Source organism: Mytilus trossulus, chromosome 6 (assembly GCF_036588685.1).
Source record: "Mytilus trossulus isolate FHL-02 chromosome 6, PNRI_Mtr1.1.1.hap1, whole genome shotgun sequence".
Lineage (NCBI taxonomy): Eukaryota > Metazoa > Mollusca > Bivalvia > Mytilida > Mytilidae > Mytilus > Mytilus trossulus.
The window spans coordinates 13,334,676-13,362,258 of NC_086378.1; the positions used below are offsets into that span (position 1 = coordinate 13,334,676).

At 31.3% G+C, this 27,583-nt stretch overlaps 1 protein-coding gene across 2 annotated transcripts in view; it reads left to right on the plus strand.

Moving 5' to 3' along the window:
• Nucleotides 1-3,183: 3,183 nt before the first annotated feature.
• LOC134720823 (uncharacterized) overlaps nt 3,184-27,583 on the plus strand; it is a 28,830-nt gene continuing 4,430 nt past the window's right edge. Inside the window, exons 1-6 of one of the 2 annotated variants that reach the window (XM_063583355.1) lie at nt 3,184-3,271; nt 4,087-4,140; nt 13,596-13,962; nt 15,499-15,564; nt 18,229-18,315; nt 24,798-24,932. In XM_063583355.1, coding sequence (XP_063439425.1) covers nt 3,246-3,271; nt 4,087-4,140; nt 13,596-13,962; nt 15,499-15,564; nt 18,229-18,315; nt 24,798-24,932 — 735 coding nt within the window. In that variant the 5' untranslated portion in view covers nt 3,184-3,245. The remainder of the gene's footprint in view (nt 3,272-4,086; nt 4,141-13,595; nt 13,963-15,498; nt 15,565-18,228; nt 18,316-24,797; nt 24,933-27,583) is intronic. The other variant, XM_063583356.1, reaches the window with a different exon arrangement.

The following is a 27,583-nucleotide window of genomic DNA, read 5'->3' on the forward strand; positions in this document are numbered from 1 at the left end:
CATAGATACCAGGGCTAAATTTAGTAAATACGCCAGACGCGCGTTTCGTCTACATAAGACTCATCAGTGATGCTCGAATCCAAAAAAGTAAAAAAGCCAAATAAAATACGAAGTTGAAAAGCATTGAGTAATTTATATAGATTTACCATTGACATTGCACCCGGTCTCATCGAATGTAAAATGTTAAAAAACAATGAATGTTAATAAGAAACGACCCTGTGTGCTACCACTCGGTATGCTATTTGATGCATGAAATATTAGGATAAAAATATTACGAAAAAAAACAACATAAGAAATCAATAAATACCAACTGGACATTTGTAAACCACAAGGGTAATGAAACAGACAAAACAAATACGTATGCATGAAAAACAACTATAAAAAATCTTTACATTGAAAACTAAAGACTAAGCAACTCTTAACCAAACTAAAACTGGAGAGTAAATAAATGTGCTTTGGAGATAATATTAATTAACGCTTCATTTGTGGTAATCAGCTGTAGTATCCAGTGTTCGTTTCTTTAGTAAGCGAAGTACGTACTCTTTGAAATTATCTATGTGGAGAGAGTTTGACAAAGGTAAAACCACAAAAATACTGAACTCCTAGGAAAATTGAAAACAGAAAGTTCCTAATCAAACTCAAAGGCCAACTCAAATGAAAAAAACACATCAAAAATAAAGACAACAGTAGTATTCCGCTGTTCAAAACTCATAAATCCATGGACAAAAAACAAAATCGGGGTAACAAACTCTAACCGAGGGAAACGCATTAAGTATAAGAGGAGAAAAACGACATAACACTAAAATGTAACACACACAGAAACGGACCGAGCATCAGACAAAATCCCACGAGAATAACAAATATAACATCAAAACCAAATACATGAATTTGGGATAGACAAGAACCCCGACACGTTTTATCGTGTGAATTTACACTAATAAATAAGAGAAAACAAACGACACAACGTTAAAATTATCATATTCCTGACTTTGTACATGCATTTTTAAATGTAGAAATGATTGATTGAACTTCGCAAAACATAACTTAAGCATAAGCAGCCAAGAACAAAATGTTGACCGTTGTTGACGTTAAATTTCATCGAAATATTTAAATTCGTAAGGACAGGTCTTAATTGCTATGAATTGGACTTTCTTTAAACCTTAACAGGGATTCAAAGATTTTAATAAAAGTTGGTAAAATGAAATATTTCGTAAAGAAACAATAATTTTAAAATAAATATCAGACAAAGTCTAGTTAGTAATAAGATAAATGAATAGAATATTATGATTCAAGCCAATTATTTTCACCACATAATGAATTAAATGAATGTATTAAAAAATAAATTGAGAAAGGAAATGTGAAAGGTGTCAAAGACAAAACAGCCCGACAGTGGGCAGAAAACATCTGAAAATATTGTGAGAAAATCCGGAACTGTGATTTAGCTGCCTCCTAAACAAAAAAGAGTACTTGTTCGTTGATTATGTTCGTCATACTAAACAATGACGTATATAATTAAACTAAAATTGAAAATCATACAAGACTAACAAAGACCAGAGGCTCCCGATTTCGGGCCAGCACAAAGATGTGGTTGAAATTATTTTTAAATCTGACGCCTCTCCCTTTACCACAATCCAATGCAATATAGAAACACAAAGTATATTTTTTAGTTTAGATTGAAAGTAAGGCATATTTTTCACAAACTGCTGAGTTAAACAATATTATAAATAAAACAAACCTATTTTCGTCTTCCATATCTTCATATAATTACAATTCTGAACAAAATTTGCAACAGTATGTTTAAAAAACTTCCTGTTTGACTCTAACCAATCTACAAATATATATACCTGCGCAATTCATCTTGGATATTTAATATTTATTGTGTAAATGGATATTTTTACATTATTTATTGTGTAAAAACAGGCCGTTTGCGACATTAATTTGAATAGTTCGTATTTTCTAACAAAATTCACCGTTTAGACCGAAATTTTTAAGTAGATATATGTATATAATGGTGATTTCATCCGACAGGTTCGTTTAAAATAGCACCACCACAATGTGGTTACCACAATATGGTATAAATACAATTCAAAATAATACAATATTAAGGAAGCAGTTTATAACTAAGGATCAATAAGCCTTTTTTACTGTGTTGAATATACAATTTGCGCATTTTCTCTTCAGCAGAACATTACAAAATAATTAGCACTAACAAAGCACATATCGTCTCATTACGAGAAATTTGATGGCTCCAAATTTACAACTAACAATAATTGCATATTTGTAAATTTTTCAGGGATTATTTCTTTAAATAAGTACAACTACATGTTTTCTTGTCAGTCCAGGTGGTACCTTACACCTTGTAATTTGGCTTGTTTAATTTTTCATAAAATTTGACAAGATATTTACTTTGACCCTTTGACAAAAGAATATAATTTCAAAAAACTTGAACCAATCACTTTATCAAAAAACTTTGGTAAGATATATAGCAGTTTGAAAAACACTAATTTTGATCATTGAGAAGCTTAATATTTCCTTAACTAAAACAAACATAATTAAAACGTTAAGCTGATTTTACAGAGTTATCTCCCAGTTGTTTTAGGGACAACCCTAATATACAATGTACGTTTGGCTAAAATTTTCTTTCAGTAGTCAGTGTTATAGGTGATATATTAATTGTTGTAAAATTATAAAATCTAAATGCGGTGATCAAAAGTGACTTTAAAACACCTGAAATCAAATCAAAATACTCGTAACACAACCATTCAAGCTTTTTTAATGTCTGAATAATTATCTTTTTTATATTCTGGTGAACAGAATGCCTACACACTTGTATTCAACCAACTAAAAAGTGCTTATTAACCCTTAACGACGCTGTCGCTGCCTTAATGTTAAAATTTCATTTCTGTACTGCTAATTATGCTACATGTATATTGTGCAATCTGCATTGTCCTTATAGTTATTTATTAACTGAGCTGTTGAATGAATCCATCATACATAATTATGTATCTACACATGCTGAAATTTTATGTTCTAAAAGGTGAATTATGTGAGACAAATACAAATGTACGAATTATCTACGTTAACGTCGCAATCTGTCTGTGTTTACAAACTGCACAATATAAACCTATTCATTTACATAAAACATATTAAATATCCAAGATGAATAGCCCAGGTATATATTTGTAAAAGGTAAACAGGAAGCTCTTTAAACATACGTTTGCCAAATTGTCAAGGATTTTTATTATATGAGTGCAATGGAAGATGAAAAGAGGTTTGTAGAGCAATTTTTTTTATGGTGTAAAACTTATTATTTTTGCATAAATACGCTTTACTGTCAATATCTAAATTAACAAAGTCGTTTCTTCATTAAACACTATTTCTGTTTATATCATTCAGTTAATTTAATGACAATAATTAGGTTGACGCATATTATTTTAACTAAACATCTTGTTACGTATTTTCGATATTGTCTGTTATATATTTTTAAACTATAAACTAACATAAATAGTGCATAATACTGACTTGTATTGAAATGTTTGCCTCACTGATTAAATTAAAAAGAGTCCCACAATGTCCCATGTATAGCAATTTAGACCTTTAATTTAATATTTTATTTAATCGAATGACTTTAAACGTCAACAATGGTCAACATTGTTTTTTTTTCGAGACTGTTAAATCTAGAGTTATGTTTTAAGTGGTGGTACATTCTTTCCCCATTATTGATACTTATAAAGAGTACTCACTTGCTTTACTAAAGAAAAGTAAAGTGGTTCTACTTAACACATAAGAAACATTTCCTTTTTTTTTGAAAATCACATTAGATCCCTTTTGCAGTTATATGGTTAATATTTGCTTAGTCTCTCTTCTTCCATGTGAAGTTTTTTTTATTGTTATTTTCCCTTTAGTCGTATTATTTTTTTGAAATTATGTTGACTGTTTGATTGGAATTATCATTTACAACTATCAACCTGGTATCCTTTCTATTCTTCATATTGTTTTTTTGGGAATGTCCTTAGCGTAATACTGCATACATCAAATAACATACAAAACAGGGTCATTATTGAATGTCATTTTTTTCATTTTTAGATTCGATAATGACCAAAACGAAACAGAGTGCGCCAAGAAGATACAATTGTCAAGGTATGCCTACATAACGCATCCATGTGAATCCAGATTAAGTACATAAGTTTGGATGGAGGCTATTTCATATTCTGTGAATTGATGCATTTTATGACGTCTTTGAAACATCTATATAGTACCACGATCACACTCCTGTATATTATATATATAAGAAAGTTATTGAAAGATAGTAACGGTTTCAATCCAGAAAAGCGCTTCGGACGCAAGAAATTAATAACGTGTTGTTTTCCATATTTTACAATTACTTTCACTGCGTTCACAGATCTTTAGGTAATATATAAACTCGTGTATGATAATCGTACGCTAGTCTTAATGTCCATTGTAGAAATTTCTTAAATGACCTTATATTTGCACGCTTTTATTGAAATATAGCTTAAAGTTACATTTCAACTCTGTAAATAGATCTATTTTTTTTTGTTTTGACATTTACTGTTACGTCTTTGATTTCATGATTCAGTATCTATAATTTTACCAAATTAATCAATATTTCATATGTTTTTTTCATGTTGAAATAATTATTTGAAACGATAAGATTAGATAAAACAAAATAAGATAAGAACACTTTATTTTGATTTGGCATTAGTACAAATAAGCAACACAAGCTCTATGGAGCTTTTGACCGAATATAAAACCATATAAATAACATAAAAACGGTGCATTTTGACATATAAAACAACCTGTAATAGAAAGTTGAAATCTCACATACATAGCATGCAATAAAAATAAGCAACAAATTTTTGAATGAAGTCAAAATATGCTAGACCAGAGCAACCAAAAGCAACATAAATAATTAGCAGCTCAAACATTATCTGCAAGCAGAACAGCGACATTCAATAGTTATCAAAAGTACCAGGATTATAATTTTATACGCCAGACGCGCGTTTCGTCTACATAAGACTCATCAGTGACGCTCAGGTCAAATTAGTTAAAAAAGCCAAATAAATACAGGGTTGAAGAGCATTGAGGACCCAAAATTCCAAACAGTTGTGCCAAATACGGCTAAGGTAATCTACTCCTGGGGTAAGAAAATCCTTAGTTTTTCGAAAAATTCAAAGTTTTATAAACAGAAAATTTATAAAAATGACCATATAATTGATATTCATGTCAACACCGAAGTGCTGACTACTGGGCTGGTGATACCCTCGGGGACGAAACGTCCACCAGCAGTGGCATCGACCCAGTGGTGTAAATAGTTATTAAAAGTACCAGGATTATAATTTTATACGCCAGACGCGCGTTTCGTCTACATAAGACTCATCAGTGACGCTCAGATCAAATTAGTTAAAAAAGCCAAATAAATACAAGGTTGAAGAGCATTGAGGACCCAAAATTCCAAAAAGTTGTGCCAAATACGGCTAAGGTAATCTACTCCTGGGGTAAGAAAATCCTTAGTTTTTCGAAAAATTCAAAGTTTTATAAACAGAAAATTTATAAAAATGACCATATAATTGATATTCATGTCAACACCGAAGTGCTGACTACTGGGCTGGTGATACCCTCGGGGACGAAACGTCCACCAGCAAAACAGTTCCAGGAATGATCAAGATTTTTGAAATGTAAAAAACTATTTTCAGTCCTGAAAATGGTTTGGAAGGCTGTTCTATAAAGTAGGAGCAGCAAATTTAAACTATTTTTAGCTCACCTGGCCCAAAGGGCCAAGTGAGCTTTTCTCATCACTTGGCGTCCGTCGTCCGTCGTCCGTCGTCCGTCGTCGTCCGGCGTTAGCTTTTACAAAAATCTCCTCCTCTGAGGCCAAATCAAACCAAACTTGGCTACAATCATCATTGGGGTATCTAGTTTAAAATATGTGTGGCGTGACCCGGTCAACCAACCAAGATGGCCGCCACGGCTAAAAATAGAACATAGGGGTAAAATGCAGTTCTTAGCTTATAACTCAAAAACCAAAGCACTTAGAGGAAATCTGACGAGGTAAAAATGTTTATCAGGTCAAAATCTATCTGCCCTAAAACTTTCAGATGAATCGGTCAACCTGTTGTTGGGTTGCTGCCCCTGAATTGGTAGTTTTGAGGAAATTTTGCTGTTTTTGGTTATTATCTTGAATATTATTATAGATAGAGATAAACTGTAAACAGCAATAAAGTTCAGCAAAGTTAGATTTACAAATAAGTCAACATGACCGAAATGGTCAGTTGACTACTTTAGGAGTTGTTGCCCTTTGTAGTCAATTTTTAAACATTTTTCATAAATCTAAGTAATCTTTTACAAAAATCTTCTCCTCTGAAACTACTGAGCCAAATTAATCCAAACCTGGCCACAATCATCTTTGGGGTATTTAGTTTAAAAAATGTGTGGCGTGACCCGGTCAACCAACCAAGATGGCCGCAACGGCTAAAAATAGAACATAGGGGTAAAATGCAGTTTTTGGCTTATAACTCAAAAATCAAAGCATTTTGAGGAAATCTGAAATGGGATAAAAATGTTTATCAGGTCAAGATCTATCTGCCCTGAAATTTTCAGATGAATCGGTCAACCTGTTGTTGGGTTGCTGCCCCTGAATTGGTAATTTTGAGGAAATTTTGCTGTTTTTTGTTATTATCTTGAATATTATTATAGATAGAGATAAACTGTAAACATCAATAATGTTCAGCAAAGTTAGATTTACAAATAAGTCAACATCACCGAAATGGTCAGTTGACCCCTTTAGGAGTTATTGCCCTTTATAGTCAACTTTTAACCATTTTTCATAAATCTTAAGTAATCTTTTACAAAAATCTTCTCCTCTGAAACTACTGGGCAAAATTAATCCAAACTTGGCCACAATCATCTTTGGGGTATTTAGTTTGAAAAATGTGTCCGATGACCTGGCCATTCAACCAAGATGGCCGCCACGGCTAAAAATAGAACAGGGGTAAAATGTAGATTTTGGCTTATAACTCTGAAACCAAAGCATTTAGAGCAAATATGACAAGAAGTTAAAATGTTAATCAAGTCAATATCTATCTGCCCTGAAATTTTCAGATGACTTGGACAATCGGTTGTTGGTTGCTGCCCTCCAATTGGTAATTTTTAAAGAAATTTTGCCGTTTTTGGTTATTATCTTGAATACTATTATAGATAGAGATAAACTGTAAACAGCAATAATGTCCAGCAAAGTAAGATCTACAAATAAGTCAACATGACCTAAATGGTCAATTGGCCCCTTAAGGAGTTATTACCCTTTATAGTCAATTTTTAACAATTTTCATTAATTCGGTAAATTCTCTGTTACTAATGGGTAACAAGGTTCATTATAGATATAATTGTAAGAAGCAAGAACGTTCAGTAAAGTAAGAACTTCAAACACATCACCATCACCAAAATACAATTTTGTCATGAATCCATTTGTGTCCTTTGTTTAATATGCACATAGACCAAGGTGAGCGACACAGGCTCTTTAGAGCCTCTAGTTTTTTTTTTACCGTAACGGGTTGACTTGATGTGGGGAATTTAAAGAATATTTGCATACCTGAAAGAATATTTAGATTTTTTTATATTCACCTAATTTTTTAAGCACGCAAGAGCTATATTGCTTATAATTTAAAAAAAAATCTAGAGCTATTTATTTCACCCTTTTGATCTTCAAGGGGTACTTTAGCTTTAAATAAGAGGTCCTGGTAGGAGCTGGTAAAATCCTCATATACTAAACGAAATGCTCTTTCCTGCATCTTTTCTAGATTTTTAAAAATTTTTCTTAGTGCGAAAATGCCATACCAAAGGGCAAAAATTAAAATAACTAAGAATAAAATATAGTAAGGTTACTAAGTCTATTCAAGACTGAGCCTGAACGTTTTAAAACATTTATTTGTTGTAATACCTTCCTACAGATAGAGGTTATATGAACATCAAAATTTAGCTGATAGTCTATTTCAATGCCTAATAATTTTACTGTTTTTCACAAGGTTCGAATTTTGAATATGTATAGATGAGTTCTTTTCAAAGGTCTGTTTGCCAACAGCCAAACCTTGAAATTTGTCAGGATTTGCTTACATTTTATTTTACCTGAACGAACGAAAGAACGGACGAACAGAGACACAGACCAAAAAACATAATACCCCTCTACTATCGTGGGGTAGAAAAACGTCCATAAATCAAAATCAAAATAATTATTTTTTTTTAAATAATGCTAGTTTATTCTATCAAACTTCATACAGCATTTTTAACCTTGATAACATCGTATACAATAATAAATGTTAACTGTTAATGATTGATATTGTAAATATATTTAAACAAATCGTTGTTCAATTACAGAAACACATCACTATCGTTACACTTTATTGTATCGACGGTGGGTGTTTTTAGTAAAAGGTCGTAGTAAAAGCGTAGTGAGACTGCAGTAAGGTCGTGGTAAGATCGCAAAGGTCGCTGTACCATCGTAGCGAGAGCGTGATTTTATTCGGGGAGATTACGCATCGATCTCACAGCGACGTTATCACGACCTCTCTACGATCATCACGTTCTCACCGCGACCCAACTACGAACCTTTCTTCTTCAATTTTTTAAGAATGTCTCCAGTGATGCTCGATGAACTTCTTAACCGCGTTGGTCCAAGAATTAAGAAGACGGATACGCTATTTAGAAGAGCCCTATCGGCTGGTCTTAAACTTGCCATCACGTTAAGACATTTAGCTACTGTTGACAAGTATTCGACCTTGCAGTGTGACTTCAGAGTTGCTCGGAATTCTATAAGTTCATTTTTACCCGAGGTTTACCTAGCAATAGTTGACGAATATAAAGATGAGGTGTCTGTGTTGTTTTCGTAAAATATTCTTATAGATGAGAAATAGAAGGAATGAAACAGTATTTATATGGAGTTCGGTGTAGACATTATTGTTGAGAGCGTAGTAAGATCGCGGAATGAGCGTGGCATGGTCGTAGGAAGGTCGTGGGACGAGCGTGCTATAATCGCAGTAGAAGCGTGGTAAGATCGTGTTGCAATCGCACAAATCGTGGTATGGTCGTAGTGAGAACGTGAAGAGCGTAGAAAGGTCTTAATAAGCGTAGTGAGGTCGCAGAATAAGCGTGGTGAGAACGTGGTATAATCGTAGCGGGATCGTTGTAGAAGCGTAATTAGGACGTAGTAGGATCGTGAAAGCAACGACAATGTACATTTTTATGCCGCTCATACCGCGACCTCACCACGATCTGATTAGATCGTGGTGAGCCTAGTGCGATTGTGGTCTAGTGAGACTGGGGCGTAATCCTAATTGTAGGTCTTTGACAGTTTCCGCAAATGTCTAATCATCATATATTCTATTTAAATCTTTCTCAGTACAATTTTCTGAAATCTTTATTTTCTGTAAATCATTTTTTTATAACTTTTATATGTTACATTCCTGCGTTTTTGTGCAGGTAAATTCCCTTTCACAGCTGTTGAAATAGTATTGTGACAGTCACTTACACTATTTCGACTATTTTCTGTTTTAAAACACATATTCTTTTATTTGTAATAATAACATTTACAAGGGATGGGTTACAACCCTTTTTAAAACATGTTGGACTTTAACCAGTTTGGACAAGTTTAAAATATCACATAAATCATGCAGGGTCTGAGATTTTTCAGCAGACAACATATAAAAATTTAGGTAACCAAAAAAAATAATGTCATATGACACAAAATATTTATCTAGTAATTTGTAAAATTTTTAATAAAGTCATCATTTTTCATGGATGGAGGCTTGTATGCTCCCATAATAAGCCGTATGGCATCATTTATAAAATTTCATAGCAAATATTTTCAAGTATATTAGATTCAAATTATTGTTTCTACTAGATTGAAAGTCTGATTTAATCACGATAAGTAAGCCACCTCCGTACTGATTTCTGTCACGCTTTTGTAATTTATAACCTTTAACTTAAAATAGGTTTTCTTGAAAGGTACTGTCAAATTTTGAGTCGGCAATAATCACTAAGTCAACTATATTATCTGTGAGTAGTTCTGTTACCTCATCAAATTGTTATCTGAGACTGTAACTGTTAACATGTGCCGCAATAAAGTTCTTTGGGTGCAGACATCTGGTCTCTCTCAATTCTTGAAATAAAAGTTTGTTTACATAGAAATAAGTAATTACCTTTTTTTACGATTTTATTGACAACGCACAATTGACTAACATCAAATCAACATACATAACAGTTATCCATTACGAGTTTAAGCTTTCACATAAATCCCTGTTCTATTGAATTAAATATTATCGGAGAGGCACAGAAGGAATTCTCCAAAGTTAACCGAATACTTTTAAGAGTTTCGATACATACAGTAAATATGTATCAATTACTGCCCAATTAATGTACTTGAATGTTTTGTTAATTAGTTTCAACATGCAAATGTTTATTTATAAAAAAAAAAGCACCTGGTAAAACAGTTAGAATAAGATGGTTTATCGTCCAGCAGGAGTAGGACTTATTTCTGATTCTATCAACCTGAAATCATGCATCAATTACTGCGCGTATTGATACAATCTTATGACATCGTGGATTGTGAAGCTAACTTCAACACTATATTATGAAATTTACCTCAGTTATACATATATCATTGTATATAAAGGTAAAAAGTTTGACTCACAGAACTTGCATCTTACATTTGCTATCGATATTACGTGTGACCCATTTTTTTAACAACATTATTATATATTCATTTCAAATATTGTCTTGTTACACTATTCTTCAGGATTCCAAGCTCCTCCTGGTGTTCCCTGTTACAATCCATTATTCACTCAGGGTAGTGAATAATTGTAAAACACATATTACATTTGTATAGCAAATATAAATTAAAAAACATTACTTAATTCGACTATTCATATGATTTCTAATAGTTGCTATTTTTTTTTTTCGTCTTTTGATCAGATAAGAAATAGGCTTTGAAAATTGAAAAACCAATAAATTTTTAAAAATAATTAAAGTCAAAATATTCTTCGTCAGAAGTTTTATATCCAAATACCAAGTGTATTAGTTTTATCTTAAACGTTATTTTACTGTTCTTTAAAACTTCATCTGTTTTATTTCAAGAAAGTTTTAAATACGGACACAGCATAATTAGAAGTGATCATAATCTTCTTCTTGTGTACAAAAATTACAAGAACTATCGTTCACAGTTTTCCACCTGCATAAAAGTTTCTTTGTAGGAAGAATATGTGATAGTTATTTCCATCTTAAAAATTTAAGTTTATTTTCTTTTAAATATCTGAATGATTTTGATATTACACACCATCTATATTAAATATACGCAGCCATTTTTTACGTCCAATAGCTGGTTCATTTTTTATATATATACAAGTTTTTTTTATAGTGATTCTAATTTTATAGGTAAACCTTCCAATATAAATTTGTTTCTTTGTATATTAACAATACTTTTTACAGAGTTTTCCGATTTTAAAATTGCTGCCCAATCTTTTGGTATTGATTTTTTACTAAATTAATTTCAGCTATCCAGTTTGATTTTTTTTTTTTAATTTATTTAACTATTTCGACTATGATATCATTTACATAAATAAGATCGCTTATAATATAAATTTTAGAAAATAAAGCTTTATTTACCAATTTAATAAATTTATTGTTTCGTAATATTTGTTTAACCATATCTGTAATTTTGTCTGTTCTTTTAGACCTCCACCAGTTAATTTCCAACATTTAAGAATATCTTTATAAAAGTCTGGGATGTGTTCAGTGCTTTCGTCTAGCGTATCCCCACTGTTTGTTTGAAACACTAACCAATTTGACCCAAAATTATAAGAATAGTGCTCAGGTATATTTTTCCAACCTCCTTCACAATCAGTAACTAATCTTTTTACCCAAATATCTTTTAAAGCAGTGAAGTAACTCCTTATATCTATCATATCCGATCCCCCCTTTTCATACGGACCAATAATTGAATTTCTTTTTACTTTATTTTGTTTATTATCCCAAACAAATTTAAAACAACTTTTTACTATTTTGTTTTAAATATTTCTCTTGAACTATGCAGTCAGATCCCACACAAGAAAAAATGGACACCATTAATGTTTTGATTATCAAAATTTTTCCCAAAATAGAAGGATTTTTTTTTGCCAAGAACAAAATAATTTATTTATCTTTTCAATTTTATTTTCCCAATTTAATTTTTCACATTCCTCCCTACACTGCCCAAAGTTTATGCCAAGAGTTTTAACTGATCCATTACTCCAGTTGATTCCCTCACGTTTGTCTTAACATGATTTAAGCTTTCTTACCATAACCCCTCTGTTTTCTTTCTATTTAGTTTCAATCCTGAATAAGAACCAAATATTTCAATTTCGTTCATAGCTACTTGAACGTCATATTTAGATCAACAAAATAAAGAAGTATCAACTGATAGTTGCGAAATTTTTATACTATGACTTTTGCAATCTATTTGGATTCTTATACCTAAAAGATCAGTATTGCTTCTTAACCTTGAAGCCATAATTTCAACAGATAAAACAAATAATAAAGCAGAAAAAGGACATCCTTGGCGAATACCTCTGGTGTTTTTAAAGACATCAGATATCCAGTTGTTATTCATAACACATGTTTGAATATCCATATATATAGTCTTAACCCATCTTATAAAAGAATAATTAAATCCAAAATGTTTTAAAACTGAAAACATAAAATTTCGTTTTAGACAGGCAAACGATTTAGGAAAATCAACGAAGACTATAGCCCCCTTAATTTTATATAAATCAGTGAAATCAATGATATCTTGTATCTGTCAAAGATTAAAACCAATAAATCTATTCTTTACATATCCAGTTTGATCTTCTTGTGTGACCCATTCCTAACTCTATAGCGTCTCAGACACATGAGTAAATAACGGTAACGGTAACGGTATAACGGCAACGGCAACAGTGGTGTGTCGCATTTGAATAGAAATAAACCAATTAAGCAAAAACAAATCCGGTTCACGAATCAAAACAACAGTGATCACAACAACCACTACAGGGAAGCATCATAAACATTTAACTGATACAAAAACAACTAACGTCAACATGTATAAAAGTGGTCTTTTGAATAAGAACTGATTTATTTAACTTATTTAAGCAAAATTTCACTCTTTTTCTACCCGTCTCTAGACATTTTAAATAGGTAAACGAAGACTCGTGATATAAGTATTTTAATCTTAACGCAGCTGATCGACCGAAGGGTCTTTTATACTTTCAACTGATGGCACGACTTTGTGTCACTTTAAGTCGAGATGATAATATATGACATAATTACACAAACAAACGAAACATGTCGTGAAGTTTTTCAATTGAGAAATTTTTAAACCAAATTAATACGACGTTAAAGTGAACAATCAATATTACAACTATATATGAAAACATACATATATTGTTTAGAATAATAATAATAATGTACTCTACAACTGATACATATGTCCTTTAATATTTACTAAGTATTTTGTATCTACCATCCCTGCTTTGAAAAAAGTTTGCATGAATTTTTTTGTTTTTATTTCATTCTAGTGTGTCGGCAGCTCCTGTAAACAACCCTGAATCTCCAACTATGATGACACAGGGGTTCGAGACTCAACAAGTTCCAACAAATGGAATCCCACAAGAAGAATTGTTAGTTCGGCAATTAAAGATGTTTGGTCGGTTACAGATTATCCTCGGCGTTTTGCTAGTGATTACCAGTTCAATTGGATTTGTTTTGAATTATATTTCAATGCAGAATTATAACGATTGTTATAACAATGAATATTACTATTATTTCGACCATGATGACAATTCATACCACCCATATTTACCACACTACGTGTTATGCAATCGCTATTACAGTAGCCGTCTGCAATTTGTCTTTGACATCACAACGTTGATATGCTCTGGATGGGTAGGTACATGTATGTAAATACAAATAAATAATAAGAATAATTCACAAAAGACTCTTTGTTTCATATGTTGTGTTACTTGCACTTGATAGTAACTCAGTATGTTATTCGAGCATGTCTTTTGCAAAATTAAATGCATTTATTTATTGTGTGTTAAGGTAGATTCATGATATTCTGCAATTTGGGATTGTTCAATCCCAGAACGAAATCGGGCTTATTATTTGCTTAAATCTGCTAGTTCGGAGACAAGTTTTGCAAATTAATGGTTAGTGTATTTAGTTATATAATCAAACCTTTGTGATTTATACAAAATATTGAAATAAATATCATTTTTGTGTTCTAGATACATTTTATGAAAATTTTAGGCGAGATATGTCTCAAAGTGAAATTTTATACCCGGACTGATGTGTTTTTTCGTGTACACTCTAATCTAATATATTTTCCAAGCTTGCAGTTATTGAAAACTGCCTTAATTTAATTAGAGTGTACATGAAAAAAAACATCAGTCCGGGTATAAAATTTCACTTATAACAAAAAGTATAGCATGGTAAACTATACTTTTTGTTATATGTTTGAAAAAAAATTAAACTATCTTCGTTTTGGTAAAGTATAAAAAAAATCAATCTTCCAAAAAGTTATACTTATGATCTATCTTGATTCCAAAACAAATTGCCAATTTGTTATTGAAATTTTGATTTCAAGGAGTTGCTTTTTTAATTTGATTTGTTAAAAAGTTATCAAAATTACCTGAATTATAATTTGAAACTCCAGACGCTCGTGTCGTCTACATAAGACTCATTAGTGACGCTAAGATCAAAACAGTTATCGACCCAAACAATTACAAAATTAAAGAGTATTGAGGACCCGATATTCCAAATAGTTGTGCCAAATACCGCTAGGGTAATATATTCCTGGGATAACGAAATTCTGAGATTTCGAAAAATTTGACACTCCAGACGCGCGTTTCGTCTACGTAAGACTCATTACTGACGCTCAGATCAAAAAAGCTATCGACCCAAACAATTACAAATTTAAAGAGTATTGAGGACCCTAAATTCCAAACAGTTGTGCCAAATACGGTTAAGGTAAAATGTTCCTGGGATAAAATAATTCTGAGATTTCGAAAAATTCAAGGTTTTGTAAACAGGAAAACATGGCATTATTGTGTTATCATGTGTTCAGAATTAAAAAAATGTAATACTTAAGTATTTCATGAATGTTAGAATCTAAACACTAGTGCAATTATTTCTTGTACAAAATCGCTCTAGATTTAAAATCTTGCGTAAAACATTCCGGAGTTAAAAAAAAAACTACTATTAATTCATTTTATCAGATTTGTTTACAAAAAATAACTATACAAATTTTAGTTAACTCATCACGGCGAATAAAATACTGCCAGCTTACACAACTCACCTCGTTATGTTACAGATACAACTTTGCAGAATTGAAATAGATGAACTAAGATGTTTTTTTTAAGTGTCCATCATCATGTTTCTGAAATATAATATTATTAAACATTTCCAATTATACTATTGCAGTGCATTTTAACTGGTATTCTTCCCTTCTGTATGAAAAATCGGAGAAAACAGAACTGGAAATGCCTGGTGGGTAAACTTTTTTTTAAAATAAAAAATGTTTAAAACAAAAATTGTTTGATAAGACAAAACCTGGAGGTATGATGAAATCAGTAATTTGTGTATCATCTTGTTTATACTAACATAAACTGTTTATCGTTATTCTCATCTTTGTCGTTTTTAGTTCGTTCTGATGTTTTGAATGCTACTAACAATTTTCCTAATTTTCAAAGCTTCGCAGTTAATCTTTATCTTATTTATGAAATGATAAACTAATTTCATTTTATGTGTAGTGATTTGTTTTTAATTCAGCACATCATGGTTGACTAGCTTTTAAGAAACTGCTAGTAATGTCAGATAGGTGTTGTTCATAAGTTGTTTTCTGTGATCTCTATCAATAACATGAGTCCATCTAAGTTTTGTAGTTTATTCTTTTAGTACCCTGGTATACTGCTGTTATAAAGTCATGAAAGTCGGGACAGTTTTATATTCTATATCATTTATTGTCGCCTAACGTGACATGTTGCCTGGAAGATATACATACCGAGCACCCACCCGTTTATGTGCCCGGTCTAGTTCACTCGAACGGAATATATAACGGATGTTGAAAAAAGGGGTTGGGCTTAATAAATTGTTATTCTCCCAAGTACCTATGACTTTTGATACCATTCCTAAAATTCGCAAGTCATTAAATCTTTTACAACAAAATAAGTTACGACAAAACATACAATTTAACGATTTAAATGTTTGGCAAGTGAATTCTAGTAATCATAAAAAATTATATCAAACAAAAAATTACAGAAGTTTGAACTCATAATAAACTAACAATAAATTCATTTTATTTTGTTTCTAGTTCAATATTTAAAGAGTAAAATAAAAAAAATACTGAACTTAGTAGAAAATCAATTCGGAATGTCCATAATCACATGGCAAAATCAAGTAAATTAGCTCAAAAGCATAGATAACGTCATAAACCATAATTATATACCTATATGGAGTTATTTTCTTTCAGAACGTCAGGTCATTCTTTTTCAGAATCAACCCGGACGATACCATGTTTCAATGGTATATGCTTCAAGGCATAAAATAATGACCTGTGTAAGGTCATTATTTTCCTTGATAAACATGCTATCTATGCTTTACTTCAAAATTTTATTCGTCTAATAGTTATTTGTTGCCGATTTGGAAATTTATTTTCTAAAGTTCCACCGATGATAGATGTAAAAGAAACCGTCATTGTAGATCCGCAATTTAATTTTAGAAACAAATTTAACTTGAAGTTTTGTTGATTTATCGCTATAATAAAGAAACATTATCATACAGATCAGATGAATTTTGATGTAGACTTTCATAAAAATAAATCCAGATTTAACATATTCGTGTGTAAGATTTTGAAAATCTTATTGAGTCAAACTGAATAGTTTGATTTATTTTTGGTTGCTTGCTTAACGTCCAGTGGCAAATATTTCATGCATGTTCAGAACGATACACACTGAATAGGTAATCATACTGTGACCTACATGTATTTATATTCGTCCTCGTGTCAGTTCTTAGATAGATATAGGAAGATGTGGTGTGAGTGCCAATGAGATAACTCTCCATCCAAATAACAATTTAAAAATTAAACCATTATAGGTTAAAGTACGGCCTTCAACACGGAGCTTTTAACTTTTTAAAATTTATGTATACCTTTTACTCTATCAAATGATCAACTAATAAAATAATCTTATATTCTATTGAATAACATTAACGTAACTCACGAAATGGTCGGGTGCAGAGGGTATATAATTTTATCCTGATTATCTTTTAATAAAATGTATTGCTATTCGAAAGACAATCTTTCTGAATATTTCATTCGATTCAAGTAAAATGGTTAAATAAATAACCATTTTTCCGCGATAGAAATAACATAACAAATAGAAAAAAAAACATACCCCCTCCCCCTTTTCCATAAGCTAGGTGGTACAATAAATAACTTACAATGTGTCTTGTATTTGTCATACACCGTTATCGGATTGTAACAAGACATTATTGTCTTACTTCATGCAGTTACAGTAATATTTTTATTGTGTACATGTATGTATAACAATTTTTAAAAGGTTTATATCTAAATTATTTAATGAGTTTTATTTCACATCTTAATGAGCCGCAGGACGTTTTAAAACCTGAACGCATTAGAAAGGAATATCCCACTTCAGTGTTGTCGGTAAAATAGGATACTAAATTTTACAAATCTTTATAAAATTAATATTTTTTGACGGTATATAAGTCAGATAATGCATATTTTAAGGTTTTTCTTGTCGTAGAACACACCTCGGGGTGTTCTACGACAAGAAAAACCTTAAAATATGCATTATCTATAACGTGTAAAAAAAACCCCGAAAAAACTATAACGCAAAGGTAAAATCTACGTAAAAATAACCTACATTCTACTACAGAGAAAAACATGCATGACGACAAATCAAAACACAAATCTAGATATACTTCTTTAGGCTAAGTATATCCTTCTTCACTATTGGCGCCTGTCTTTAACATGACATTACAATTCCGCTGTGAAACACCTCGTATAACAAATGTTATCAAATAAAGGCAACAGAAGTATACCGGTGCATTAACCATTGTTATGGAAGACAACGTCAACCCTGATGCCCTTAAAATTTATTTCATGTCATTTCAATGTTTTTTCCTTCTCAGAAAACCGGAATTATGATATGTAGCATAATTGCAGCATCAGTTGTTATACCTGGTATTTACAGTCTTGGTTTAATTGGATCAATAATAGTAAGTATCGATATCATTGATAATAAATAAGTGAAATAGTATCAATGTTTTATGGTATTTTTGTTGGATATCGTACGATGAAACATGAGACAGTTGTCTTTTTTTTGTGGATTATTCGAATTGATAAACAATTATAGTTATTTATTATAGTGATGGTTGCATAACTCGATCAAACATACTTAATTAATCATAAAATGAAAGGATATTAATGAAAACGATCAAATGTAATAAAGGTACAACACTGATATTTCAAATAATGTAAACCAACTAGCTTTTGCGAGAAATTTATTTCGCGACATTCAAGAAAAGTAACACTAGAAAATATAACGCAAATATTAATTGTCTCGAATACGTACTACTTTGATATTTACTTTGAAAACCACGATAATAAATCGCAACTAAATGATCTAGTAGGATATTAACGCGAAATAAAGTATCAACGAGAATAAGTTGGTTTACAATATAGTAGTCTGATAATGGTTCTATTTTATATATTCTTATATCCTTTAAAATGATGTATATGTTAGTCACCTTGCATCATATTTCACATAGGTCATGCTTAGAAATGGCTTAAGAGATGAGCATTAAGCTTCTCACGTGTTCCATCTCGACAGACAGAAGCTTCAGGGTTTTGGCTGAATATTGGCTGGTTTTGACTACCAGCATCAGAGAAACAATTTTCCTGTAAAAGTGAAAGAAAACTTGTCAACTTGTCTATCATGTCTATATGAAAAACATGAGTGTCTTAATCAATCAGGTTTAATTAAAAAAAAGCTCAATAATATTTAAGTTAATTTATTATTAACCATTATTTTGGTTTTATGCTCCTTTTTGTAAAATATACCAACAAACAAATGGAAACTTAGTGCAATATTGGAGAACAGTCTTCAAAAGCATGTGTATATATGAATGGAATTTTTGGTGAAAAAATCTACAATATAAAGACATCATTGATTTCAAATTTTGTTTTGTAAACATTGACTGTAGAGGAGCCTACTTTAGACTGGATTATGTAGTAGATTCAAGACAAAACTGTATGCAAAATAAATCTTATTGTATTCAAGATATAAATAGAAAGTAACACTTAGATAATGAAAAAAAGTTAATCATCACAATCATCACAGTCTGTGAGGCATAAAATAAAAGTCACTTCTATTTTCTTATAGGCAAAAAAATATAAATATAAGACAGGATATTTCTACAAACATGAATGTGCGATATTGGTTTTCCCCATCTCTGAAAGCCGTACAATGACATATTTTGGAAATTTCTGTGTCATTTGGTCTCCTGTGTCTCATTGGCAATCAAATCATACCACGTATTTTTTAATTGTACATGTTAGTAGGTCCCAACGATACTCTTGAAAAACTCAATCCTATTTTTTTTTAGAAATAAAACTGAGAATAGAATTTGGGAATGTGTCAAAGAGACAACAACCCGATCCTAGAAAAAACAACAGGTCTTCAATGTAGCGAGAAATACCCGCACCCGGAGGCGTCCTTCAGCTGGCCTTAAAAACTTTTTATACTAGTTCAGTGATAATGAACGCCATACTAATTTCCAAATTGAACACAAGAACTAAAATTAAAATAATACAAGACTAACAAAGGCCAGAGGCTCCTGACTTTGGACAGGCGCAAAAATGCTGTCGGGTTAAACATGTTTATGAGATATCAACCCTCTCCCTCTACCTCTAGCCAATGTAGAAAAGTAAAATCATACCAATACGCAAATTTTAAATGCAGTTCAACAGAAGTACAAGTCTGTTGTCAGAAGATGTAACAAAAGAAAATAAATAAAATGACAATAAAACATAAATAGCAACAATCTACTAGCAGCTTACTAACATGCCAGCTTCAGACTTCAATTAAACAAATTGAAAGACATTGATTTCATGCATCGATTGAGAGAAAAAATCAGCCTGGTACCTTTAATACATGTTTAAGCTTGTCATAATGTTCAATACCTCAGGCATAGATTACCTTTGCTGTATTTGACCAAACTTTTAGGAATTTTGGTCCTCAATGCTCTTCAATTTCGTACTTTATTTGTTCTTTTTAACTTTTTTACATTCGAGCGTCACTGGTGAGTCTTTGTAGACGAAACGCGCGTCTGGCGTATATACAAAATGTAGTCCTGGTATCTATAATGAGTTTAGTTGCATTGTTTATTTGTGCATTTCTCTGTCCTGTATGTTTCTTCCATTTGTTTGTATTGTAGTCTTGTAATGTTGTCATGTTCGTGTTATGTGTAACATTGCTATTAAAGCGGGAGGTTTGGCTGGCCAAAAACCAGGCTCAACCAAGTCAGAAAAATGGCTGTTGTTATCCTATAGTTCAGTTGTTTTAGTGTTGCAATTTAGTGTTTCTGTTTTGTTATTGCTTTCCTCTTATATTTGATGTGTTTCCCTCGGTTTTAGATATGTTTTTTTCTTAATCGATTGATGCATTTCGAACAGCTGTTTTCTACTGTTGCCTTTATTAACTGTTAATAATGTGATTCAATTTCTCATTTGTAGCTAAATTTATATTGATTTCAATGATAGTGTCGTTCTCATTTCCCCCTAGCAATTCCTCTGCATGCTGTTGCACCTTCATACACAAATTATTACATAGTTATAAATAAAAGGCTTAAATACCGCTATGTACGTTTTTCAACAAAAAAAAAGATTGACCAGTTTTGTTATTTCACATTATGCATTTTATTGTATAAGTTTGATAATGTCACGTGAAACAGTTGCGTCTTTGATGAACATGTACAATTGATAAAACATGTACCTGTATGCTATTGTATAAACATTATAAACATCTGTCTTAATTTAAACTATGTTTCTATTTTTCTATTTTTGTATAAAACAAATGTGTAATGACTGTCAATGAATCATCTAAATAAAATAACAACTAGATTTCAAATGAAATGGATGTACTATACATGTAGCTAACCGTACTACGTTTTATGAATTATTAATTTATAACAAATTAATTTATGCACAACAAATATGAGACACCAATCAGTAAATTTTGTAACTAGGATATGAGGGTGGTACCTGATTATTTTCGTGCAACGTGTTTTGTCATTTATATTTCATGTGCAGTCGTGAAAAAGGTTCGTTATTTCCCGTGTTTCGTGAAAGCGATAAAAAGATCAAAGTGTATGAGATTTTTAATTGTTCGTTCATTGTGATATAGCAATTTTATTTCCATTTCTTCCGTGCAAATACGCCCCTTACGCCCCTCGTTTATTTTTGTAAACAGTGCATTAAGTAAACAACTTAATAAAATAGATTCATGACAAATAGTCTCTACTGGTTTAACCTTTAGTAGCACTGATAACTCCTTTCTGTAGTTTGTGCAAATTGATGTAAAAATTACAGTTAACATGATTATGTATATACTTGTGAATACATTGTGTATTACGTAATTAGACAAAAATATAATGTGCAAGCGTGAGATAAATTGGTATAGCTCTGAGGTCCTTTCAAGAACTTATCATGTCTCATATTCATAAGCTATCACTGACAGTCATGTGAAATTATTACAGCCAATAAAGGTGTAAAAAAAAAATATATATATATTTGTTTATTTTTAAATATATTTACGATTAATGTTCTTAAAATGAAGTAAGGGTTATCAAACTTATTACGTGCACCAATAGACACTTCAAGGCCGGTTTTACTAAGATTTTTACACGTAATATTCTTTTTATTTTCATATGCATGGTTGTATGCCACACTTTCTTTTGACCCAAGTTAGACGTTTTCTTCTTTTGCATAGTTCAAATGATGTTCACAAATGGTATACTCCTCTGTTTTATAGTTTATAAGAAGACCAATTTCATATAAAGTAAGTTCTGTAACATCCGATTTTAGAGATAAAAGTGGAATAACACCCTGCACTTGAATATTTACCTGTTTTGAACTATCAACTCATACCAGTCATGGTCTAAATTTACAAATAAATATGTCTTCTTTTGTGTTAACAGCTTCTCATATGGCTTTTAACTATCGCTTTTGAAATCTATGAAATATTCAGAGACATAAAGCATTAAAAATGTTGCCTTAGAAAAAAAATTGTTCAGATTGTGTTTGCCACACACACACACTCCTTATTATTTTTACACTGAAGAGTAGTTCTGCAAGGGGAGATAATTCTTGTTTAAATAGTTATCAAAGGTACCAGGATTATAATTAAGTACGCCAGACGCGCTTTTCGTCTTGATAAGACTCATCAGTGACGCTCATATCAAAATATTTATAAAGCCAAATAAGTACAAAGTTGAAGAGACGTGAGAATCCAAAAAAAGTTGTGCCAAATACGGCTAAAGTTATCTATGCCTGGGATAAGAAAATACCTAGTTTTCAAAAAATTCAAATTTTTGTAAACAGGAAATTTATAAATACGACCACATAATTGATATTCATGTCAACACCGAAGTGTTGACTACTGGGCTGGCGATACCATCGGAGTCGAAACGTCCACCAGCAGTGGCATCGACCCAGTGGTGTAAATAGTTATTAAAATTAAAATGAGGAACAGAGGGGAAGTTTTATAGCTTAATGTTTCTAATTAAGCATACACCCCAACGTTTTTTCTTTTGAAAGATGTAGCTTTATAAAAAAAATCTAAATGGATAAAAGAATTAATTCTCCTGATTTTGACAAATTAATTTTTTGTGTTCAAAAATAGGTTATCTGGATCGAAATTAGTTTGATGGGACAGAAAACCTATTTCTATCTACAATACGATTTTAGAAATGAAGATTTTTTTTGTAAAGAAAGCATCATAATACGCCTTTGTGCATTTTGCTAAATTTTCATAAAAAATGTGGAGTATGGAAAATTTGCATGCCGTTTCCATGGTAACCAAAGCATTCAAATATATCAAAATTATGTTTTGCAATATATATTATGATATCCTTCAAATTTACGTCTAAATTGCTTTTACAAACTTATCGTTATAAAAAAGAAAGTGTAGAAGCATATAAGATTTCTAAGAAAAAAGAACATTTTCGGATTTTTTTATTCTAAATACACTCCAAATGTTCGGACTAAATTAATTCTGAATTAGATGCATTGAACATAAAGCCTAGCACACATTTTGGTTTTAGTTTAAATAGGTTAGGGTGATCGTACTTGAAGAATGTGGCATGGCTGTTATTATTTATTAAAGATAACAGGAATATAACATGTTAAATTAAATGCACCAGACACGCTTTTCGTCTACATAAGACTCATCATTTACGTTCGGATCAAAATAGTTATAACGCCAAACAAGTATAAAGTTCAAGTGCATTGAGTTATCATTACATAAATTTCTTAAGAAGTAAGAACCTACAACACAGATGAAAAATATTCCAAGAATTTAAATATTATCTTTTGTTCATATAACGATCAATACTGCTTCGGCGACAATTCCTGTGTATTCCTGTCAATAAAAATAGCATGGGCACGACAACAGGTATCAATATTGATGTATTTTTTTTCAAAAAATAATGGCAATCCATTATCTGGCTTGTTAATGTATGTATTTTCTGAATTTGAGACTTTTCAATTGTCTTCAAAACCTATATTTAATCCTTTAAAATACCTCAAACCTTTCAGAGGTGCGCAAAATATTTAATTTAATTCTTTATTTATTTAAAGAGGATTGCAAACAGCCAGAGGCTACGTACGTGTGGGTTTCCTCAAAATATATTGTAAGATGTCTAACTTATAATTACGAAAAACAATAACCAACATATGTTAATCCCTCATGAAAAACCAGATGGAAAACGACGAATGATATATCCGAATCAATTGCACCTACTACTATACCTAGAGAAGGGCTACTATTTAAACTTATGAGCTATGACAGAGCACCCAAAAAAATTGATATTGTGAATTTGATTTGCAGACTGAAGTATCTGTTTATCTAGAACGAAGATGCGTACCGAAATTCATGTCAATAACTAATTGACAATGATTTGATGTTAAATTCATAATTCTTCATATAACAGTTAGAATAAATAAAGGCATCCGTGGTATATAGCTGTTTAAAATACCTAAATTGATTTCGAGAAAACAAATGCGGGTTACAAACTAAACCCGGTCGAAACACATCAACTCTATGAGGAAAACAACCAAACAACAGAACAAATAAACTCATCATATATACAAGGATTAAAATTTTATATAAACGGCTGACGCGTGTTTTGTCTCCAAAAGACTCATCAGTGACGCTCGAATCAAAATATGTTTATAGGGATAAATGAAGTACAAAATTGAAGAGCATTGTACAACAAAAAAAGCAAAAATGCAACAAACATAGAAATGAACTATAAGATAGCATCTGCCATATTTCTGACTTGGTAAAGGACATTTTAAGAAAACCAAATGGTGGGTTAAACCTGATTTTGTGGATAACTAAACAAAAAAAAAAGTAGATTTTTGACGTTTTGTATTTCCCTTAGCCTGAAATAATGAGTATCTACGTTTTTAATTGCAGAGAAACAACTATGAAATGAGAATTGTGCTTCTGTTGTCTTTTATGAGTCTGTTATCCTTTGCGGAATGGGTAGTGGCAATCATGGCGGTTTCATATTGCCTTTCTTGCTGTTGTTATAGAACAGCAGACCAGAAGGTAAGCATCAAATGAATCAAGTTAACGAGCTTTCTACGAAACAATGTGGAAACAACATAGAAAGCACAAATATATTTTTTTCAAGAACAAAAATTTGAACTTATTAAAACACCATGAATAGTTACTATTAGGTCCTTTAAAAATTCACAACCAGTTCGTAAAAGAAGATCCATAGTTAATCAAATGTTCAATTACCCTACCTTTTGTATAGCAACTTTTTTTTTAAATACAATTTTAATGTGTTCTTTTGATAAATTCGTACATAACCTATTTTTAGCGTTGATGCAAAAATACCAATCATAACAAGTGTCGCTTTGAAAGTGGTAGAATTTCCTGCTCAAGTTATAGCACGTTTTTGTGTTAAAACATGATAATTTGATGTTAGCAAAAATAAGAATCCCTATTTAAAAAAAAATGAATAACAAAAATACCGATCTCCGAGTAACATTCTCAAACCGAAAATCAAAAGCTTAAACACACTTACCGAATGGAAAACTACTGTCACACTCCTGACTTGACATAACCAGTTTCCATGTAAACAATTGTGGGTCAAACCTCTGTTGTCGTGACTGCCTCATTGTTTCAGTTGTTTTAAATAATATTCATGATATAAATTAGGCAGCTACTCTCATCGTGTAAACTTTTTACATATCCTATTGCTATCTTGTATTGCTTTTAGCTCATTGTTGATGGACCCATGAATGAGTTAATTCGTGTTCGTATGATTCTCTTTTCAAATCATTTCATATATCTTTTACTTTCATATTGCACTTATTCCCCAAGCCTAAATCTTATTTGTTGGATATGAAGTGATCAGAAACAATGAGAACCTCCCCTTGAAAAACTGTGATTTAATCATTCTTTGGAAATGTTCTATTCAAATAAGGCGTATAATGAAAGACTTATATATAAGAGGTTTTTCATGGATAAGATGCGAGCTGATTCTTGCAAAATTAACATACTTTATTTCTTTACCTTATTAATAACTTCTAATTATCACTGGTATTAAAGAGATAATAGTAACTGCAATTACGATTATCCCAATATGGCGACGGCAGATATAGGTAAAATCTTTACAGTCATTTAACTCAAATGTAGCAAGTTTTTGTCACTAGTTACTCAGCTGCAATGTTTTTCTATACCATTACATCATATTTGAATCGTAACGGTGCACTGGAATTGTCTAAGCACTTTGAAAATTGCCGTTGAAAAATTTGGGATGATAATCGTAACTCGGATAAAAAGGTAATCGTGATTATGGTATTAAAAAATGCGAAGATAATCGTAACTGGATAGTGTTTTATTGATATTGGCACTAAAAACGTATATCTGATAGCACATGATGAAATTATGGTGATGAATTAATCACGTTTTATATGACATATCTTTTTGTGGATATATTATTAATGGTTCTAATGAAAACAGCTACATACTATTATATCATAAAATTGGAAGGGTAAACACGTTTTAAGAAATTTGGATATGGAAAAACACGAACTATGTTAAAATACAGAAAACTCCCAAGAACCAGGAATGTCACAAAATATGGGAATGAGCGATGAGGCAATTTTATAGGAAGTTATGATATATGGCAATAATTATCAGGGGAAACGCATGTGTCACCCTACATCACATTTGTGATTAATAAGATTGAGAATGGAAATGGGGAATGTATCACAGAGAACACAACCTGACCATACAAAAACAACAACAGAAGGTCACCAATAAGTCTTCAATATCGCGAGAAATTCCCACACCCGGAGGCGTCCTTCAGCTGGCCCTAAGACTGTTAAAGAACATTGATTTATCCTGAATAAAAACATAGTAAATATAATAATAATTGTTTTAAAACATTTAATGCAGGTGGCTATGTGTGATATTTCTTCCCCCGGGAAGCGACTGCTGGTTCAATTCTAGTCGATACCCGTTATGCCATAATGAATGTTTTCTTTAAAAAAAAATGGTTTTGGTTTTGGAAGATTTAATAGTTTTTCATCAACTGAACGTAAGTTATAGTTTTGATTATCAGTAAAATGAAAATTTTCTTCTAAATAGTTAGGAACCATGCCATTAATTGATTTAAATATAAGTATTGCCTTTTGGTATTGAATTTGTTTTTCCACATCTAACCAGTGTAAACTATTAAACAATAATCTCGATGATGTTTGATATCTAAACTGTTTCCAGTTAAACAAAGCCTTTGTTTTGAACCAATAATCATTGATTTACATTTTTTTGCATTTAATTTCATACAATTTTGCAAACACCAGTTTTCAATAACATGAATATCATTTTGAAGGTTATAGAAGCTAACTGAATTGCATCATTACCTCTACAATGTAATGTAGAATCATCTGCATATAAATCTATTGATGAATGTTCTATATTGAGTGGTAACTCATTGATATATAAAATAAATAACAAAGGGCCCAGGATAGAACCTTGTGGTACACCAGTTTTTATGCATTTAGTATTAGACATGACGTTATTGACCTTAACTTGTTGGCTTCGTTCAAACAAGTATGACTTTAACCAGTCTAGTGTACTATTTGAAACATTATAATATTCAAGTTTTTTCAATAAAATTATATGATTAATCAGATCAAAAGCTATCTTTAAATCTAAAAATATAGCTCCGTTTATCTCTCCAT